Source organism: Erythranthe guttata, chromosome 3 (assembly GCF_056151865.1).
Source record: "Erythranthe guttata isolate IM_541 chromosome 3, IM_541, whole genome shotgun sequence".
In the NCBI taxonomy this organism is placed as follows: domain Eukaryota; kingdom Viridiplantae; phylum Streptophyta; class Magnoliopsida; order Lamiales; family Phrymaceae; genus Erythranthe; species Erythranthe guttata.
Window position 1 is genome coordinate 13,428,925 of NC_142535.1, and position 21,702 is coordinate 13,450,626.

At 33.1% G+C, this 21,702-nt stretch overlaps 2 protein-coding genes across 2 annotated transcripts; one reads left to right on the forward strand and one right to left on the reverse strand.

Moving 5' to 3' along the window:
* Positions 1-11,613: 11,613 nt before the first annotated feature.
* Positions 11,614-13,560, reverse strand: LOC105971440 (uncharacterized). Its single transcript, XM_012996294.2, has 2 exons — positions 13,207-13,560; positions 11,614-12,278 (listed from the first exon to the last, which is right to left on the reverse strand). Exons 1-2 carry the CDS (start codon positions 13,360-13,362, stop codon positions 11,901-11,903), a joined length of 534 nt encoding a protein of 177 aa, XP_012851748.1. The 5' UTR covers positions 13,363-13,560; the 3' UTR covers positions 11,614-11,900.
* Positions 13,561-15,629: 2,069 nt separating this feature from the next.
* On the forward strand, positions 15,630-17,052 carry LOC105971317 (uncharacterized protein At4g06744). The gene has a single exon (XM_012996164.2). It carries the CDS (start codon positions 15,762-15,764, stop codon positions 17,010-17,012), a length of 1,251 nt encoding a protein of 416 aa, XP_012851618.2. The 5' UTR covers positions 15,630-15,761; the 3' UTR covers positions 17,013-17,052.
* The last annotated feature ends 4,650 nt before the right edge of the window (positions 17,053-21,702 follow it).

The window sequence follows — 21,702 nt, forward strand, 5'->3', positions numbered from 1 at the left end:
CGGGTATGGCACGATATCCTGGAATAGTCGGCGGAGGCAAGTGATCGTAAGAGTATGGATGCAATACTCGGGTGATGTCGTATACAAACGGAACTGCAGATGGCTCCGCTCTCTCCACCGGCTCGAAACTAGGATCTATACGGGGTTGGGTGTGGACGAGATACCACGGCAAATAACGCTCGTCCGACTCCCAAGCCGGAGACGCTAAACGACCATAATAATCTCCATCAAGCATGTGCACGTAGGGGATACTCCAAAGCTGATTGCCAGACTCGTAGTCAACTTTGTAAGATGTTAATTTTCTCTCCCTCTTAGCACCTCGAAGCGAAAGAATAGGGGGGGGCAGGAATAATTTGAACAAAGCCGAACTGACGCAGTGCTCTATCGGGCATGTAAGGCTTGACAGTATCCATCCAACGAATAGTCCCGTGATGGAGGGTCTTGTCAACATCACGTGCCATATTCAACCCAAATGGCGTCCAATTGACCTATTGTATCAATAGGCATGTATTAATAAAAAAAAGTAAATACATAAATATAAATTATTTAGACTTGTCACTTACATCTGATGCACGCATGGAATCAAGGCGTCGACGGTACTCGACAACTATATCCTCGTCCTTAGGGATATGATGTGTCACATGCGACCTCTTGCACCACGGTTCCCCCGGTACATGTGCGTTAACCATCGGATGCCGGAAGTATGGAAAATACTCATATATTCAACACTACATGAATAATAATACAAAATGTTAAACATAACATCGAAACTTATTAACAAAACAGTTCGTTGATTAATAAAAATTAAAAAGTACCTCTAACAGCGTCAGACAACCACAAATCTGCGCAGCCTCAGCTTGCGAGCCATACCCAACTGTCGGTACAAAAAGGCCAATGTAGCAGAACCCCAAGAATACTCGTGAATCTGATCGATGTACTCTAAAAGTGGGAAAAAAAATTTGCTTTCACCTTCGATCCACTTTTGTCGACGAACAACAGTTTTCCGAGCAAGTAAGCGATATATGCTTGTACGCAAAACTCGGGTGGAAACGTAGGATTATTATTGTACATCACATCCAACTCATCTAACCGGGGGCCACCACCGTACCACCACTGCTCCATAAGTGCATCGTCAATACCAAACGCTCTCGCACCTGCCTCAATCGCGTGTGCCTTATCCATGTTAGTGTTAGGGCGATGTCCACTAACTGCCAAATGCATTATGTAATGCACATCGTGGAGAGTAATTGTCATCTCTCTGAACGACATATGAAAGGCGTTTGTGTCTGGCTGCCATCTCTCAATAAAAGCCTCGATAAGTGGATTATTGTGCTGATGGAGAGAACAAGGACGCAAGTGATACAAGCTCGTTATCTCTAGTAGTGCAACAGAACGAGCATCGATGGGGCTCGACCAAGTCGACTTGCCATGCGACCGCAACTTAAGCATATGTCGTGCCTGTTCAATATATATTTAATTTAATTATAACACAATCAAGTATAAACACTTTGAATAAAATTTATTAAAATTAATAGGTATTACCTTTCCCTCCCAAATGTCGTAGGCCACATGTTCTCCGAAACTCGGAATCAACTCAGGCAGCTCAGGTCCACCGGGCGCCCGGCCAATCAACCGCCAAGGTCAAGAAGAAACCTTAGATTTCCGAGCGGGGCGAGATTTAGGATTTTCGACAGGAGTAGAACCACCGGAAGTAGTAGCAGCTCTAGTCAAAGTAGGAGGTGGAGTCGGATCGTCCTCGTCATCGTCATCTAATGGAAAATCAGGAGTCGGAAAATGATATTTCCCCTGAAAATGAACTCCTGCATCATCCTCGTCCTCCTACGGATCCATATGTGCATCCATCTTTGCCTCGGCCTCCGCTTCCGCCTCTATTGCCGCAAGTGCACGTGGTTGTTTAAAAATTACTGTTCTTTCGCCACGCCGCGTAGACTAGTAACCTTTCAATTATGTGTTCTATCCTCTCGTTGTGTAGTAGATTCTTCCATCGGATCCGCAGGGGAACGAATCATAGGCCCCTTTCCTTTTCCCCATTTTCAGTTTTTTAATCCAATTAGACATCCTGCAAATATAAGAGATATTTGAAATAAGTAAAATTGAAATTATATAAAAAAAAACTATTGAAATTAGTAAAATTGAAATTATTAAAAAAATATTGAAATAAGTAAAAATGAAATTATAAAAAAAAATATAGAACTAAGTAAAATTGAAATTATAAAAAAAATATAGAAATAAGTAAAATTGAAATTATAAAAAAATTGATATTGAAATAAGTAAAATTGAAATTCAAAAAAAAAATCAAAAAAAAAAAAATTACACTGCCGAACGCCCAGACCGGGCGTCCAAACCGGACCCGAACGCCCAAACCGGGCGCCCATTTCCGGACCGGATGCCCGGACCGGGCGTGCATACTCTAAACGAACGCCCAAACCGGGCGTTCACTAGTATTTTTCACGCCCAAATCGGGCGTGAAAAATACCGGTGAACGCCCGGTTTGGGAGTTCAATGTGCTAAAATTCCACCCAAAACAGTCCTAACTTTCGATTTTTAGGGCTGTCTAACATGCAATTACACCCAAAATTTCCTACCCAATGCAATTAAAACGTTTAGGAGTTGAAAAAACCTGAAATTTTGGATGAATTTGGCTTGATTTTGCTTGAATTCGAATTTTTGGATTTTTTTTTTTAGGGAGACAATGCTATTTTTTTTTTTAGAGAGAGAAGTGTTTTATGGGGAATGAGTTGCAAATAGCAAATTTCAGACCCCAAAAAGCATTTCACTTTGGTGGTGTTTGCATATGCTTATTGAAAGTGATTATGCGGTTTTTTTTTTTTTTTTCTCATAATCTGTTTTTAGGTGTTTGCAAAATCAACTTTTGCTTTTGCTTCTCGTAAAATAATCTGTTTTAAGCTATTTTTTTAAAAGCACCTCTAACCCTGCTTTTTCAATTTTAGTTCATTCTCCGAAATTTTTGCAAACACCCCCAACTTTTAGAAATAAGCACTTAAAACTAACTTAAATCACAATCACTAACTTCTGCTTTTAAATAATCATTTGCAAACACCACCTTTAAAATATTAACAAGCAAAAGGCACAAACACTTTTATAAGGTGGATCTAAAGTGCATACAACTAAAAATAAAATTGAATGTTGGAATATTGAATTTCATTTCAAAAAATTAGTTCTTGACGACATCAGATCTCTATTAATTGAAATCTTCATTTGTCTAGCAATATTCATACAGAAATACAGACATCAGATAGAAATCTTCATTCGTCTAGCAATATTCATACAGAAATACAGACATCAGATTTTTATTAATTAAAATCTTCATTTGTCTAGCAATATTCGTACGGACATCAGATTTCTATTGATTGAAATCTTCATTTGTCTAGCAATATTCACAAGTATAATAAAGAATAAAAAAAATTAAGAAAACAGAAATATTACTTGAAGAAAAAAATTGTTGGAAATTTTGAGTATTTGACTCAAATTTTGTTGAATATTTAAGTGGTTTAATTTAAATTCTCAAAATTAATTTTTTTGATGAATGATAAATTAATGGATCATTTAAAATATTTAAGTGTAGAAAATAATAAAGTGAAATGCCACCATTGAAAAAAGATGGAGGTGTTTAAGCACCTATTAAATTGAATAGGTGTATAGTTAATGGGAAAAGGTGTGATACCTTTTCATGAAATTATTTTCCTAAAAGTTGTGACTTGTGGTCATAACCTTTGAAAATCTATAAATAGATTCCAAAATCCACCATTTGAAATAGTTGATTATACACATGGAATTCAATACATTAATTGAATTCACTTCTCATCATAGCATATCATTGCATATTGTTGCATTTATCAAGTCCATTTCTTCGTGTCTTATAAAGTCCTAAACGTCGTTTCGTTCGCCGTGTTCCAATAATTGGTGTGCTACTTTGTTGGAACTGAAATAGTCGTTGTATCTTGGGAGACGATTGCCGTAAACCGAGAGCACTGCACGGGGCAAGTTTGTCTTAAGGAGAAAGAACCGAGTTCTTGCCTCGACTAGATTTTTCTTGTCAAACTTCTGTCCAAATTTTGTTCGTTCCCATTTCGAAATACACACGCCCAAATAACAACATATAACAATCTTAAGACAAACTTAAAGTTGTATTTTCGAGATGGAGAAGAAGATATTCTACTCAAAATCCAAGAAGTTACGAAATCAAATAGGAGGAGAATGCCATTTTCGGACAGAACACAACGTCTATGTTCCAGCCCATTTTCGGAGGTGATACGGTCCGAATCTGTAAAAGTACCATTTCACAAAACTTGTAGAAAATCAAGTTTTCTTTCCAGAACATGTTAAATCATCACAATCGGAGTTCATACGGAGGAGTTATGATGAAAACACGAAAGGGTGATAGAACTGCCAACGTACCTTTTCATGAAAATGCAACCGTTCGTGAAGCGATGCAACCCCAGCGTACCAACACGTCTCTAACACTTTATGGTGCACTAAACTCTGGTGAAAGAAGACCTAATCGAAGAATAATGATGGAATCACACCCGAATTATGATGAGGTTTATATTATTCTCAATTCTTGAATATTATTTAATATTTTCGTGGTTCCATTGTAGGTGCAATCTTATACAGCACACATACTTCGACTTGAAGGCATAATTTGATCATGATACAGTCCGAATCTCAGAAAACTTAAAAGACGAAAGTTGTAGGAAATTTCGTTGGCTATTCGGATCATATTTAATCAACAAAATCGGACATCGGATGCTAAAGATATGATTAAATTATTCAGTGTTGCCAAAACTGCCAATGCATTACTTATGCGAGAATTTCAAATTCGTCCCAGAAATTTGAAACGACATGTTTATAATTATTTCGGGTACGCCTTTTTATTTATAAAATTGTATCTCATGCTATTAAGTGATAATATTATATGATTAATAATGTGGTATTATATGAGATAGAAACATGATTATGTTGCATGATATAGTTATGGCGTAATAATATTTGCACTATATGTTATAATTGGCATGATAACATTATTTATGAGAGGATGATAAACCTTGAATGTTGTTATGCTAGAAGCATGTATATATACTTTGATTTCTATTTCAATATGTTGTTATGGTTGGATTAATCTTGATATATGCATGAGATTTTGCTGAAATTCGTATGCATTATTTATATTAAATTAGTGCATAATATTATGAAATGCTAGTATTGTCGCACACTTGAAATAACGTATAATAATAATTTTTTTTGTTATGTTATATTATTTATATGATATTTATGTCAATGAGTACATAGAATTGGAAGCATATAATACATGTTTGTTGAAGCATATTTTTTATGAATTGGAAATTATGTTATAATACGTGATTAAATTATATGGATATTTATGCTATGAATGTAAATGATTTTCAGCATGAATAATGAGGTTTATTAAATATGCAAATGGATTATGTATTCCATATTAATCTTGAAATGCTTATGTACATATAAGTATTTTGTATGCATAAATTATATGATGCATGTGAATATTTGGAATTATGAAATTATGATTACGTGCATATATGTATGTTTATAAGCCCATGGTTTGTTCCAAATGTTATGTTATATCATAGACAATTCATGCTATTTGTGATATTATTATGCTTAAATTCAATATTTAGTATATTGAAGATCAAGTTGATGCACTTTATCTTTAAAATGATAATTTCATATGTGTGTGCAAGTAGAGGCATGTAATATTTGAAATTGATATATAATCGAAACTCAAGAAGCTCATTTTCTAAAGGAATATTTGAGCAGTTGTTATCTAAAAGAACATCGAAGATGATCGATCTATTGGATTGTCGTGATTTTTAGATATTGTATTCATAAGACATAAGTATAACTTATGAATGAATGAAATCGAATTTTATGATGTCGAACATCTGATCCATTCGTAAAGCAATGGATGTTTTTTCTTACGGAAAATGTCAAACAATCTCTATACGCGAGATTATTGTGGCCAGTTGCCTGTTGGATCAATATTTTTATATTGTGAACGGTAGGAGTTTCTAAACTCTAGATTTGAATTGTGTACAAGCTGTCACAATTTGACAAAAACTTTCTTGATTTGAGTATCTTGAGAAGTTTCTTATAGTGTGTTCTATTAAGACAAAATAAACACAGTGCGTATAAAAGTTAAATCACATTGGTGATTTAAAAGATTGTACAATTTATGAGAAAAGTATTTGTTACTTTTGTGGTGTTTATACCAAAATTTTATTATGTATCTTTGTTAAGTAACAAAGACGAGGCCTTAGAAGCATTTAAATGAGAATGATCATGGTATATGAATAAAAAATGTTATTCAAAGTGATTGACGTGGATGATATGGAGTATTTTTTGACAAGTTTTGTACTTATCAAATCGCTAGTCCTTATCAACCACAGTTGAAAGTATTGAGAAATGAAATACTCGAACTGTTAATGAGTAAGAAAGCCATGTTGATAATTCTAGAGTAAGCTAGAATTTGTGGGGGAGATTATGGCTCACCACTTTCTCATTACTTTACCACATAAAGGTTTTGGACCATAGAAATGTGGGGGTGTTTTTGACTAAGGTAAATGTACCAAAGTTGAACAAGTTCAAAGAGCCTAAGAATGTTGAAATGCATATTTATTGAATATGCGAAGTACGAAAGTGCTCAAGATAGTCATTCTTGATGCAAATAAATGTACGATCTTTGAAATTAAATGTGTTTGAAAAATTGGATTTTGACCCAAGTTTGACAAACAATTTAAGTGGATTCCATTTGATAAGATATGGAATAAAAATCTACATTTTGACTAGATAAATCTAGTATGTTTAATTTCTCAAACACGACTTGAGGTGAATGAGAGATTAATGTATAGGGAGGTGAAAAGCCACCATCCCACATTGACAATGAGCTACACTTAAAGCATTTTATTAAGTGTAAATGGTTAGCTAAAGATATATCTCTCTATGAGATAAAGTGGTAATTTATAAAGTGATAAATAACCAAACGCTCAATAAAAGAGAGCTACGAAATCAACATTTTAATTTTGGTTTTCTAATTTATGAGTTAGAAAATGAACCTCGAGCAACTAATGAAGTGTTGTGCAATTGGAGGTTAATTGTCTTTGAGACAAATGAAAAATTAGTGAAACTCGTATCGTATGAACTTAAATAAGTTCTAAAGCAATTGCATCACATTTGATAAGAATTTGTTATCAAATATTTTTAAACTTGGCGAGTTTGAAAAGTACGTGTACACATTAGAGTACATGTTTATGAGTAAATGACATGTTAATCATGGTACTATCATGAAAACTAATGAAATATTAGTAAAATATTTCAATGTGGAAAATATTGTCATATTGATGCAATCCTATAGAGATTTAAATCACTAAGGATTTGATGAATTATTGGAGTCTCTTTATGTTGAGACAATGCTAGTCATATTGAACTCATCAATATAAGACTATAAAGAATAGTGGTGAACAATGGTTCAACTAAAATATTCTTGAATAGATTGTAGTTTAATGAACTACATGTTGATTGACTCATTAAACAAGTCAAGTAAATAGGTAATCCTATAAGTAATAAGTGGATGGTTAAATAAGGGTTCTTCGAAGTGCAAGATTCGCCTTAAACGTAAGTTATATTATAAAAGATATCCAATTGTACTTGGACAGTACATTCATATGAATTGGATATATGATACAAAGATACTATGTCCATAAATGATTTTGCATTGTGGAAGTCCTCAAAATAAATGTATAACTCGATTCACTATAGAATTCGAGACATAATTGGAAGTTAAAGAATGTTGGATAACTCCATAATTTTCTAGAGGACATTATGTGATGGACTTAGTTGGTGCTTGAAAATAATTGTAGTAGTTAGTTGGCTATACAAAAGAGCACAAAATAATATGCAAAATGGTAAAGTCTCGATCGTAGACGCAACACCATTCAACAATTGATCTCTAGTGGAATTATAAACGTTGACTTTACGAAGTCAAGAGATAATTTGATTAATCCTTGACGAAGGAATCAATAGAGATCAAATGTGCTAGTTAGTGATGGGAATGGGTCTATAAACCCACAACTCAAACGAAAATCCATGATGGTAACCCAACCTTGTAGATTGGAGATCCCAAGATCTTGGTTCAATGGGACAACTAAGTTATGGAAATTCAAATCGAGCACTTGGAAATAATTCCTACCATTCCCTAAAATCCAAGTGCTACCTGTCGAATGTGGTAAGGTTAAGTCTAGTGACTTTTAATGATTCCTATGACCTTTTAAGGTGGAATACGTCAGGGTATTCTTTATGGGAGATCACCTATGTAAGTGTGAAGTATAGGGCCGCTTCAATGAAACACTTATGAATCCAAGAATTGGTCCAAGGCCGAAATGGACACAACGTGAGAACAAAAGACGTTAGAGATGTTATTGTGTAAGTGTTGTTGTCTTGGTTTACACAAAAGTTGATTAGTTCAAGACATCGCGTTCACTAAGCAACAAGTAAATCCGACAGCATTTTACTAAGGAAGGTTCAAAGCCATAAGCTACCTCTCCCGATGCAATAACAAATCGCTTGGACTTTGAATGTGTCTGCATGCATTAATTTCATTCATGTGGGGGATTGTTGGAAATTTTGAGTATTTGACTCAAATTTTGTTGAATATTTAAGTGGTTTAATTTAAATTCTCAAAATTAATTTTTTTGATGAATGATAAATTAATGGATCATTTAAAATATTTAAGTGTAGAAAATAATAAAGTGAAATGCCACCATTGAAAAAAGATGGAGGTGTTTAAGCACCTATTAAATTGAATAGGTGTATAGTTAATGGGAAAAGGTGTGATACCTTTTCATGAAATTATTTTCCTAAAAGTTGTGACTTGTGGTCATAACCTTTGAAAATCTATAAATAGATTCCAAAATCCACCATTTGAAATAGTTGATTATACACATGGAATTCAATACATTAATTGAATGGGCAAATGGCAAAAAGGCCCATCACATGGGACTTAAATGCATTTTAGTCCACAAAAAAAACAGTCTCTCAATTAAGCCCATCCCCATGTCTTTAGTCTAAAATACCCTCAATAATATAATTCTTAACAATTCCACCCATTATGCTCTAACTTCCTTAATATTACACATTGACCCCGAATTTAAACAAATATATCACATTTACCCCCAAAACTTTTTTTTTTCAGAAAATAATTTTTTTTCTGAAATATTTTTTTCCGGCCAGATTCCGGCGTTGACCGCCGGAGACCGCCGGTCTCCGGCGTTGACTTTTTTTTTTTTTTTTTTTTGAAATTTTTTTTTGAAATTTTTTTTTTCCTGAATTTTTTTTCCGGTCGGTCAACCACCGTTGACCGCCGGTCTCCGGCGTTGACTTTTTTTTTTTTTTTTTTTTTTTTTGAATTGTTTTTTCTTAGAAAAAAAATATTTTAATTAATATTACTGTCTTGACTACTAAATTACTGTCTCAGACAGTAATATTACTGTTTGGGACAGTAATATTATGAATATTATTTTTCCGAACAGTAATATTATTAATATTATTGTCTAAGACAATTAAATTACTGTTGAAGACAGTAATTTAACATCCAAGACAGTAATATTAATTAAAACAAATTTTTTTGTAAGGAAAAAAATTAAAAAAAAAAAAAAAGAAAAGTCAATTAACAGTTAAATTACTGTCTCCGACAGTTAAATAACTGTTGGAGACAGTAATTTAGCAACGAATACAGTAATATTAATTAAAAATATTTTTTTTAAGAATAAAAAAGTCAATTAACAGTTAAATTACTGTCTCCGACAGTTAAATAACTGCTGGAGACAGTAATTTAGCAACGAATACAGTAATATTAATTAAAAATATTTTTTTTAAGAATAAAAAAGTCAATTAACAGTTAAATTACTGTCTCCGACAGTTAAATAACTGCTGGAGACAGTAATTTAGCAACGAATACAGTAATATTAATTAAAAATATTTTTTTAAGAATAAAAAAGTCAATTAACAGTTAAATAAGTGTCTCCGACAGTTAAATAACTGCTGGAGACAGTAATTTAGCAACGAATACAGTAATATTAATTAAAAATATTTTTGAAGAAAAAAAAAACAGTCAATTAACAGTTAAATTTCAGTCTCCGACAGTTAAATAGCTGCCGGAGACAGTAATTTAGCAGCCAAGACAGTAAAATTAATTAAAATATTTTTTTTAAGAAAAAACAAAATTATAAAAAAAAAAAAAAAAAAAAACAAAAAGTCAACGCCGGAGACCGGCGGTCTCCGGCGGTCAACGCCGGAATCTGGCCGGAAAAAAATATTTCAGAAAAAAAATTTATTTTCTAAAAAAAAAAAGTTTTGGGGGTTAATGTGATATATTTGTTTAAATCCGGGGTCAATGTGTAATATTTAAGAAGTTAGAGCATAATGGGTGGAATTGATAACAATTAGGGTTAAAATTGGGGTTAAAATTGGTTAATTGATGAAATTGGGCTAAATTGGGGTGTAAATCATGAAATTGGAGTTGAATTGGATTTCAATGAATTGGGGGTAATTTTGGTATATATAAAGGGATTTTCCTTATTTGCAAATAAGTTTGAATGGGGTGGGTTTATTTGAGAAACAAAAAAGTTGGATGTCCCTTTTTTAATTAAGTGCCCTTGTCATGGGCTTATTTGCCATTACCCCTAATTGAATTCACTTCTCATCATAGCATATCATTGCATATTGTTGCATTTATCAAGTCCATTTCTTCGTGTCTTATAAAGTCCTAAACGTCGTTTCGTTCGCCGTGTTCCAATAATTGGTGTGCTACTTTGTTGGAACTGAAATAGTCGTTGTATCTTGGGAGACGATTGCCGTAAACCGAGAGCACTGCACGGGGCAAGTTTGTCTTAAAGAGAAAGAACCGAGTTCTTGCCTCGACTAGATTTTTCTTGTCAAACTTCTGTCCAAATTTTGTTCGTTCCCATTTCGAAATACACACGCCCAAATAACAACATATAACAAAATTATCGTTGGGCAATATACACCATCAATTTATAATTTATAATTTTATATAACAATCTATTGTTGGTTTTTATTTCATGTTTTTTGAGATACAATTACTTGATACATCCGTGAAAATTCCACTTTTCAATATTTATATTTTATTCTAATTTTATATTTTATAAATTGAAAATTCCACTTTTCCATATTTATATTTTATTCTAATTTTATTATATTTTATTCTAATTTTTCTTTTTTAGGTAAAAAATAAAAGTTAGAAAATTGTTAATAAAATTTAAAATTAAGTATTATTTCACAAATTCGGATACTTGCAAATATCATAAAATGATCAACATTAGATTGTTAATTTAGAACCCTAGTGTTTGCAACAAAAATACAATTTCAACTTATTTGGTGTTACAATAAGGTGTTGAAGAAATGTTTATTTGGTGTACACATGCATATAATATCACAACAGCATTAAAAAAATTACTACACGAAAAATCACCCTGCTCCGCCACTCCATAAACATGCAATCCATCAAAACACAAAACAAAATAAACAACTAATAACATTGTATTGCATTCTAAGGCGAAAGTTTTGCTTAGGAGATGATACAAGTTCGATCGAAAGATACAACAGAACAAAAAAACCTTTGTTCATATTCATACACGGTATATATGATGCCAAAAATTTCATCGGTTCACAACCGACTCCTCCCAGCCGGTCAAAATACTACCATAGTACTATTAGGTAAACTACAACATCATCAATAGTGCACAAATACGAACACACACACAAACTAAAAAAACCGAAGTAAGGGGTTTCACATACATCACTCAAAATCAGGTTTGGCTACACCAGAAGGCGAAATGTTCGTCTTTACGGAGATTAGAAACGAGGCCCCCACACTGCAAGCAAACGAAGCTGCTCCCATCAGACGATGCATCGAGCACAATTTGGTTCCTCCCACTCTCAGCGAGTATTGAGGTAGTTCCTTCGTTATTATTAATATTATTATTATTATTATAATGTTGAGATTGCGGTTGTTGAAAAGAGGGAGTGGTGGTAGTGGCTTCGGCAATTGCGCACTCTGCAAATAGAGAGGCTAATTGATCTGCAGCGGCATTCGTCTGGATTTTATTCACGTACTTCTCTCTTGCTCGATTTAGAGCCTCGGCTACCGATCCTTCATCCCCTTGTATTTTCATCGCCATCACCACCTTTAAATAATAAACAAATCAAAAAATGTTTTAACAATATAACACATAAACGATAAATCGAGAGTTTAAAAAAAGAAATACACTCCCTGAAAGCACCGACAAAAACAAAAATCTCATTACACACACATACTGAAACAATTATCTTGCATGAGCTGTAAACCCCGAAAATCTTAGACAAGCTCAAATTACCAAAATACCCCTTCTATGAGTAACCATAAACTGTAAGGAAATTTTATCTGTTAAACAGAGACGAAGATACTTGTAACAAACTTGTAAAACAAACTAACAAAGATAAGAAGTAAACAAATACTACTTAGCAAATTTTCCGTTCAATCTTGTATATATTTTTAGTAGTTCTTCGGAGCCATGCATACTACTTACGTTGCACCAAATACTTCCGACTTTCTTACACGTGTCGTTTTGAAATTAGAAGGGGTTGTAGCTAATTATGGCAGATGTATCATATCTCTTAAAAAGAACACTATTGGAGCCTCATTTACGGTTTTCTTGAAATTAGTAAGATAATCGGATAAACAAGAATTTATCAAATTCACAATAATTAATTTATGTCCAATTATTAAACCCTTTTCATGATTGGTTACGTCGAGAATGCTACATAAGGAAACAAATTTCCAGTCGATCTTTTTTCGTAATTAAAGTAGCTAGTTAACATATGCAGAGGGGACGAAAAAGCTTGCATTTGCCCCTTTCAACAACAATCTATACTTTAACAAAGTCTCATACACAAAACCACAAAATTAATACATAAAAATTGATGCCCTAATTCAAGAACTTAGTCAGTAAATTTATAAACTACCGGAAATCCCAAAATTGTAGAATCAGTAAAAACTAGAAATCAAACTGATCAACAGCAATTAAATTGAAATTGCAAATAAAAAAAATAAAGGAAGGGGAAAAAGAAAATTACCGCTTGGAGGGCCTGAGAAGGTTTCCCTTGATGAAGGAGCTGGCGCGCCGTCAGCAGCCAATTCCTGGCGGCGTTAGGATCGGAAATCGGGTCCGGCGGCGGCGGCGGTGGAGATGTAACATCCGCCTCCATCATATCGGCGTCCCCGCCGTTCATGGCATTACAGTTTCTTCTTCTTTCTGTCGTTTTCTTCAGTTAAGAACCAGATGTTTCCAGCAAATTCTGAATTGTGAGCTCTAAAAAAAGATTTCTTGATTTTGATAGTTTGCAATTTGGGCCTGCTGGAATATATTCACTCGTCTAGTTTATACTAGAGAAATGCCCTGATTGATTCTACACTGGGCTTTTCAATAAAAGAAAATGAAAAAAAAAAAATGGTAATTGGAATTAAATATTTGGTTTGAATTTTTTTTTTTTTTTTTTTTGTTAATTGGAATCTTGAAATTTTTATTTTTATTTATTTCAACTTTAATATAAGTACATACTAATATGGGTATTAAAAATGTAATTTTCGGGAAAAAAATCATAAATTTTTTAGATTGTTTTTGAAAATTTATATCCGATTTACATTATGTTGTTCCTTTTCTTATTAATAATTTATTTTTCAAATATTTTATATGTTATAGTTTACTTTTCTGGTTTCTTATCTTGTATTTGAGCGTGAATTAGATAATCAAATCATAGTTTGAATATCCTTGTCAATGTATTCTAAATCGAGTTTGTTATACATGACTCATAAGTCATGAATACCACATGTGGCCGATAAATTTTTTTTCTCTTCAACATATAAGATTGACTTGGTCCACACTTAAAAGAAAAACTATGAGGTTAGTCGTAATCTCAACTCATTTACATCTTTACGACCCGTTCTGACTATAGGTGAGAGAGGTGGTCGTCTCGGTCCCCGGTTTTCAGAAAAAATTAGGGGCTCCCAAATATTGTTTTCTATTCTTTATATATATACTAGTCATAATATTAAATGATATTTAAAATTTATAAATGGTTAAACAATTTGAATAACCATAACTATATTATTTTACACAGTTTTGGTATTTTTGTTGTATATTTTTACACTTATTCTATCATTTGATGTAAATTAAATGTCTTAAGATCAATTACAGCTAGATACTGAGATCTTCAATTAAATTTTTATATCTCTTTTTTTTTTCAACAATTTTTGCATTTTTTAATAACTTCAAAGAGTTTTGGCAAGTTGAAATATACTATTTTATTTTATTATATTTAAACAAAAGTTACATGTATTTACTTGTTCAATAATATTTTTATACTATTTTCAAAAATACTTCAGGGCTCTGCCCTGAACCCCATAAACTTTTCATTTACTTTAACTTCGTCAATGTTTTAGTCATATTTTTTCCAAAAATCTTGTCCAGTCGTGCTCGTTAGAATGAATTAAATATACATATATAGAGTCCCATTGTTTACAAATTCTTAAAACTCGCTTAGGGCCCCCAATTTCTCAGGAATGGCCATGTAAACCGCTAGTGCCCGCGAATAGCTAATTAAACGAACGAGATACCGATGGTGCCAACATTTGGACTCGATAAAGAGTATAATATTCCATTCCACTCTTTGTCCATTATCGATCCTTCGAGTTGTGAAGAAGAGAAAAGTAATAGTTGAAAATAAAGAAAAAAGGTTATATTATTTAAAGTAAGAGAAAAGTTTTTAATAGTTCACACTAGCTTTGGGTTTTGGCTGGTCCCTTAGCTTTGACTCCATCAAGAAATGATGTTCACCAACAATCCTCGAAGCTCAATAATTACTTATATCACCCAAAGGTTATAATATGACATGCATAAATGATTAAGTATTAACCTTCTATTTGATTAATCCAGCAATAAGTTAGTGTATAATTATATTTTGACTTATCATATAAATCTTGAAACTCGGAAAATGGCTAAATACCTTTTTCTAGTCTGATTCTGACAAAATTCAAAACGCGGAAATTGTAGTCATTGAAGTTAGCTTTCTAATGCAACTTGAATCAATAAAATTAGATGTCGGGTGACAAAGTTATGCATAAGCAAGTTCCATTTTGAATTTTAAACAGCCAAAAATATCAAACTTGTCGGCAATGTTTATTGATTCGTGCACATGTTTCTGACCCAACATCGAATTTTAGCTATTCAAGTTGGATTGCAAAGACAACTCAAATAACTAAGAAATACATGTGTGATTGCCCAATTTTGAATAAAAAATGGTCAAAATCACATTTAAAGTCAAAACGATATAATTAAAACTGTAACGATTGACATTTATCATCACATCCCTTTTATCTTATTGCCACATACACATAATACATATTATCTTGGAAGAATAGAGGCACAAAGGCTAATTGAAGTGCTTCATGATGATGATTCATTTTTCTTACAATAAAATTCAAAATTTGAATAATTCCCAACATAAACCACAACACTAAATAAAAAATATGCATTACCAACCAAGCCCACTTCAAAAAAATTAATGATCCATTAATCTTTCCTCTTATAAATTAATTGCATTCCATTCTTTTTTCTACTCCAAAATTAATAATGAATTTTAAAAATACCATCGGAATCTTCACTATGATCATAGTAATTGGTGGCAGCGCCACCGCCGGAGGGATAGTACTACCTATCCCTCAGCCACCGGCGCTGCCACCTTTACCAAGCGACCAGCTCATCTTCGCCGACGAAAGGCTGGCGGTAGTTTTCCCGGTAATCCAAAAATTCAAGAACATCATAATATCCGACCCGTTTAACATCACCGCCACGTGGGTCGGGTCGGATATATGCAGCTACAGAGGCTTCTACTGCGAAAGCCCACCCGACAACAAATCCGCAACGGCGCTCGCCTCCATCGATTTCAACGGCTTCCAGTTAACCGCACCGACGTTGGTCGGTTTCCTTGATAGCCTACCGGATTTAGCCCTCTTCCACGCCAACTCCAACAACTTCGCCGGAGCAATTTCTCCGGCCATCGGAAACCTCAAGTACCTCTACGAGCTCGACCTCAGCAACAACAAATTCACCGGCCCATTTCCGGCCGCCGCCGTACTCGGCATGACCGGACTCTCCTTCCTCGACTTACGCTTCAACTTCTTCTCCGGCTCCGTTCCGCCGCAGCTGTTTTTCAACACCAAATTTGCACTCGGCCTCGACGCACTGTTCCTCAACAACAACAATTTCCTGACCAGATTCCCTGACGCCGCCGCCGCCCCCGCCGGCGGCGGCGGCGGCGGCCATATTGCGTTTCTGACGCTAGCCAACAACAAATTCTTCGGGCCGATCCCGCGTAGTGTTTCGAGATCGCTATCGAATATATCGGAGATTTTGCTGATCAACAACATGTTGAGCGGCTGCCTCCCTCACGAACTGGGTCTACTTACAGACGCCGTCGTTTTCGACGGCGGCGGCAACCGGCTGACGGGTTTGTTGCCGGTCTCGTTGGGGTGTTTGCGGAAGCTGGAGGTTATGAACTTCGCCGGGAATTTGCTGTACGGGAGTGTTCCGGAAGTTCTGTGCGGGATCGGGAGCCTGGCGAATTTGTCGCTGTCGGATAATTACTTCACGCGCGTGGGGCCAGTTTGTTTGGGGCTGATCAAAAGTGGGGTCCTGGATTTGAGGAAGAACTGTGTTCCTGGTTTGCCGTTGCAGAGGTCGTGGGCTGAATGTGGCGCGTTCTTCGCGCGTCCGAGGTACTGTGTGGCCCACGCGCCGCCGGCGTCGTGGCGTGGGCAGCTTCCGTGTTCGATTCCGCACTCTGCGTTAGCGCTTTCTGAATTAGCTCCTTCGCCTACTTGAATTTCAATTAATTATAGAGAGGTTCGATATTTCTAAATATTGATATCGAATATTAATGAATCCATCATGTTATTGAATTTGAAAATATTGGCGTATCGTTTTCCTCCGTGTATCGTATCGTATCATACGATATTTAACCAATTATTAAAAATAATAAAATATATCTATCTACATAATAAAAATACTATAAAAATGTAAAATTTAATATTTTAAAGTCAAATTACTCATTCCTAATTTCTTAAAAAAAATAATATATCATAAAATATATTATAAAATAAGACAGAAGTCATAAAATAAATGCTCATAAAAGTAACATCAACAAAGTTCAAATTTTGATCTCTAATTTGTAAAAAAAACTAAACTATTACTCATAATCTTCAAGATCAATGTAACTTAATTTTTTTTCATCCACCAATTTCAAACGAGTGTCTTCATCCTCATGTTCATCAATCTCTTCAACTTCATCAACTCTAACTTTGGCATTTTCCTATTTTCTCTTATCAATATAAAACTTGTTGTGTAAATTTCTTGGATCTGATATATGTAAAGAAAACATTAAATAATATTGAAATTCGTTTTCAGGCCCTGATAATGTTAATATTTCGTTTTCTTCTTTTTTTTCTTTTTTTTTTTAATTTTTTCAATTTTTTTTTTAAATTTTGACTACTATCGTAAATATCGTATCGTATCGTATCGTGATATGGCGATATGATACGATATCTCGCGATATTTAACGGTATTTATGCATAACCGATACATATTATGAGTTGTATCGTTTTGATTGGGACCGTACCGTCTCGCGAGTTTAACTACTATGATTTTGACTAATATCGCAAATATCGTATCGTATCGTGATATGACGATACGATATCTCACGATATTTAACGGTATTTATGCATAGCCGATACATATTATGAGTTGTATCGTTTTGATTGGGACCATACCATCTCGCGATATATATCACGGTATCTCGCGAATTTAACTACTATGAAATCCATATATATTCAACTCGGTTTAATAATTATTTAAATAACTAAATAGATATTAAAATCTTAAAAGAAAATTTTATATTTCTGTTTTTTGATCCAGTTATTAATACGAAATTCGCGTCAGCATAACCTTTTTTATTCAACAAAATTGGGAATTGGGATATGTAATTACAAATTTTCACCTCATAAGAGCATCTCCGACCTGTCTCACCATTTTTTCTCCAAATCTCATTTATGGTGGTGAAAAAATGGGTTCATCTCCCACCGGTAGCACACCATTTTACTCTTCCACCATTTTTGGTGGAAAAATGGTGTTTTTGGTCTCCAATGGATTTCACCAAAATTTAGAGCAAATATCAAAATAATAATATTTCACCATTTCACCACTTATAGGAAATGAAATTTGGTTTGGTCTCCCATGGCATTTCACCATATATGCCCCAAAAATGTAAATCTAATGTTAATCGTAATTTTATAATATTTTATTTTCTAAATATTAATTATAGATCCAATGCTACGTAATAAGTTTTCTTAACTATATAATTTAAAAATTATGTTATCATTCTATTAAATGTCTATAAATGTCTATAAATGTCTATAAATGTCTCGTCCTGTATTTCATCAATTAAAGTGTGTTTCGTTAATCATTCTATTATTGCTTATCATATTTTATTAATAGGAATTAGCGTATTAGTTAAGTAAAGAAATGAACTAATAAACATTGATACCAACAAAATGTACAAATTAATTAAAAATAAGCATATTTATATTATTAGAATTAATGTTTTGTTAATAATAACAAATGTATTTATATTTTAAAAACTAATTTAATAATTAATACCAATGTATTTACGATAAATATGCTAATAAGTTGGTAATCGGTTGCAATTAGTTAAAATCGTCATTTTATATGGTACTTAATAAAATGGTGTTAATTACGGCAAATCCTATTTTCACCTCTATATTTGATAGGAAAAATAGGATTTGGTGGAAAAAATAGGAAAATGGTGAACCGGTGGGAGATGAAAATTCCTTCACCAAAAAATTTGGTGGAAAAATAGGATTTGAGTATTTGGTGATATGGGGTTGACTACGGTAGGAGGCTAAAACCAAATCTCCATAATTTTAGGTGTGATGGTGATATAGGAATTTCGGGTGGGAGGCTAAAAACACCTAAATTAGATGAAAAAATGGCGTTATGGCATCCGGTCGGAGATGCCCTAAGTACACAGCTTAATTGGTTTTCGTTCTTGTATACTTGTTGCCACATTTTAGCCGTCAAATACATAAAAATTTCGATAAATTAATACTCGATAATTTAATAACCTCGTTTAAATAATAATTTACTTTCTTGTTTCGATTCGGTGAAAATGTATTAAATTATTAATTCGATAACTTAATATTTCTAAATTAATAGAATTTTCCTAATCTCAACTGTATTATTTATAATTATAAAGGTTTAAATGTAAATTATTTTTAACACATTTAGTTTATCGCGGATTTTTTAGCGTTAAATGTGACGCAAAAGTTACGCCGTCTTTCCTTAAAATCAAACTTACTATGATTTCAATTAGCCCTAAACAAAAGTAAATATTAAATTCATTTCAGAAAGAAAAAACGTTTATTTGAAGTACGTTTATTAATTTTTCATTCATAAAAAGAAAATCTAAAAACTAAATGTTCTACTTAATAATCTAACTAAAAAATTGAGTCGAACACTCAAAATTTCGAAACGGAAGTTTAACTACATCATACTTGAGAGGTGCAAATTGTAATGTATTTAATCTACTATTTGGATTGACGCAGAACGAAAGCACGGTAAAGAATTAATTTCTACAAATTAACCTTATAGAACAAAATAACATTCGGAATCCACCGAATAACTCTGGAATCCACCAGAAAATAGAGAAAACTCTAAATATTTTATTAAAATTCGAAATTCTTCTCAAAATAAAGTCCTAAGGCAGCTATTTATACTAAAAAACTGAAAATCTTAATTAAACTAAGAAAATACTAAAAATTACCAAAAACGGAAAAAACGAGTTAGAGTCTGATTCTAGTAGATCTCGTAATTTTGGGAACAACCCAATTTACGGAATCTTAATCCGATTTTTCTATGATATGATATTAATTTTCTAAAACTTGCCTAAAATAGCAAAAACGAACTTTTAGGAGTCTAAACGACGTTGGATTGCTAAAATTTGACGTGATTCAGGAGCTTTGCTGATGAGTTTTGTTCCTTGCGCCGTTTCACTTGAGATAGAGTTCGTTTTGTACTCAAATACAATTTGAGTTCGTAGAAAACCTTTAATTTTCATAATTTCTTTCGATATTTCCACCAATGCCCATAAATAACTCTTCTCCGAATCAAGTAGTTATTTTGCAATTCGAATCCAATTTGACGTTCCTTATCATGGACTTTTCCTAATGCATTATTTCACTGGATTAGGGGTGGTAAATAAGCTGAGCAGACTTGTGAACTCGATGAGCCGACTCAATAAAAACTCGAAATCGAGCTCGAACCCGAGCCTGGTTATTGTTGATCGATATAGCTTGTGAGCCCGCTCACGAGCTTCTTAGTTATTTATTTATTTTATTTAAATAATATACATAATAATAAAAAATATATTAAATAAATACATATAAAAATTAAAAAATATATTTTTATATATTTTTTTTAATTTTTATAGTCATTTAAAGAATTTAATTAATACAGATAATGTAAAGCAATATTAATATAAAAATTAGAAAAAAATGAAAATTAACAATAAGCTGAGTTCGAGCTCGATGAATCCACTTTATGAACTTGAGCTTGAGCATTGAAAATGAACATAAGTTCAAGCTCGAACTCATAAAATTGAACTTGAGCCTGGAAATTCTAACGAGCACGGCTCGTTCATACCTATGCATATCCTACATAGGATGCCTTCAATGTTCAATGTTCAAAGTTCAAAGAGGCACTGTTGTTTACTCTGACAAAACCCAAAAATAAGTTATTATTTAAAAGAAAAAAGAAAATAATTAACTAAAGTCATCCTCAATCTTGGCCCATGTGAACATCTTATAAAATATTAGTTTATAAGGTCAAGTTCACACCAAACTTCGTAAAATTTGCAAGAATCAATGAATTAAAATATTTCCAATCTTAAAAAACTACAAGCGTCAACATAACAAAAGAAAAATAGAAAACAAAAGGCTTAGTCATAATAAAGTGTAAATTACGGCCACCTACGAGCTAATCAAATTACGAATAAAACCTTTACTTTTTGAGTAATTACAAATACCATTCAACTATGAATCTTTTTGCATATTCATCAGTAGAATCTTCTATTATATTTGTAATATTTTCTAGTTTGTATCACATTTTTACCACATTCGAGCTCTACATTTTGAAACAAGAGGATCACATAATGTATTTCTTGACTTGTAAATATCAGATTGTGGTACATCAGAAACTGCATTATTGAACAAAACAAATACAAACTGAAAAACATCCTACGGAATCTAGAAGATTCTACTAAATTCGACACCGTAAGAGTGGACGTGTAAGAAGATTCATAGGTTGAGTGAGTGGTTGTAAATTATAAATAACAAAACATAAGGAGTTTTTCATAATTTAATATTTTCTTAGGGCGTGATCATAACATAATAAATAATAATGCACTCTAATTAAATTAAACAAAAAATAAAATATTCCTTGT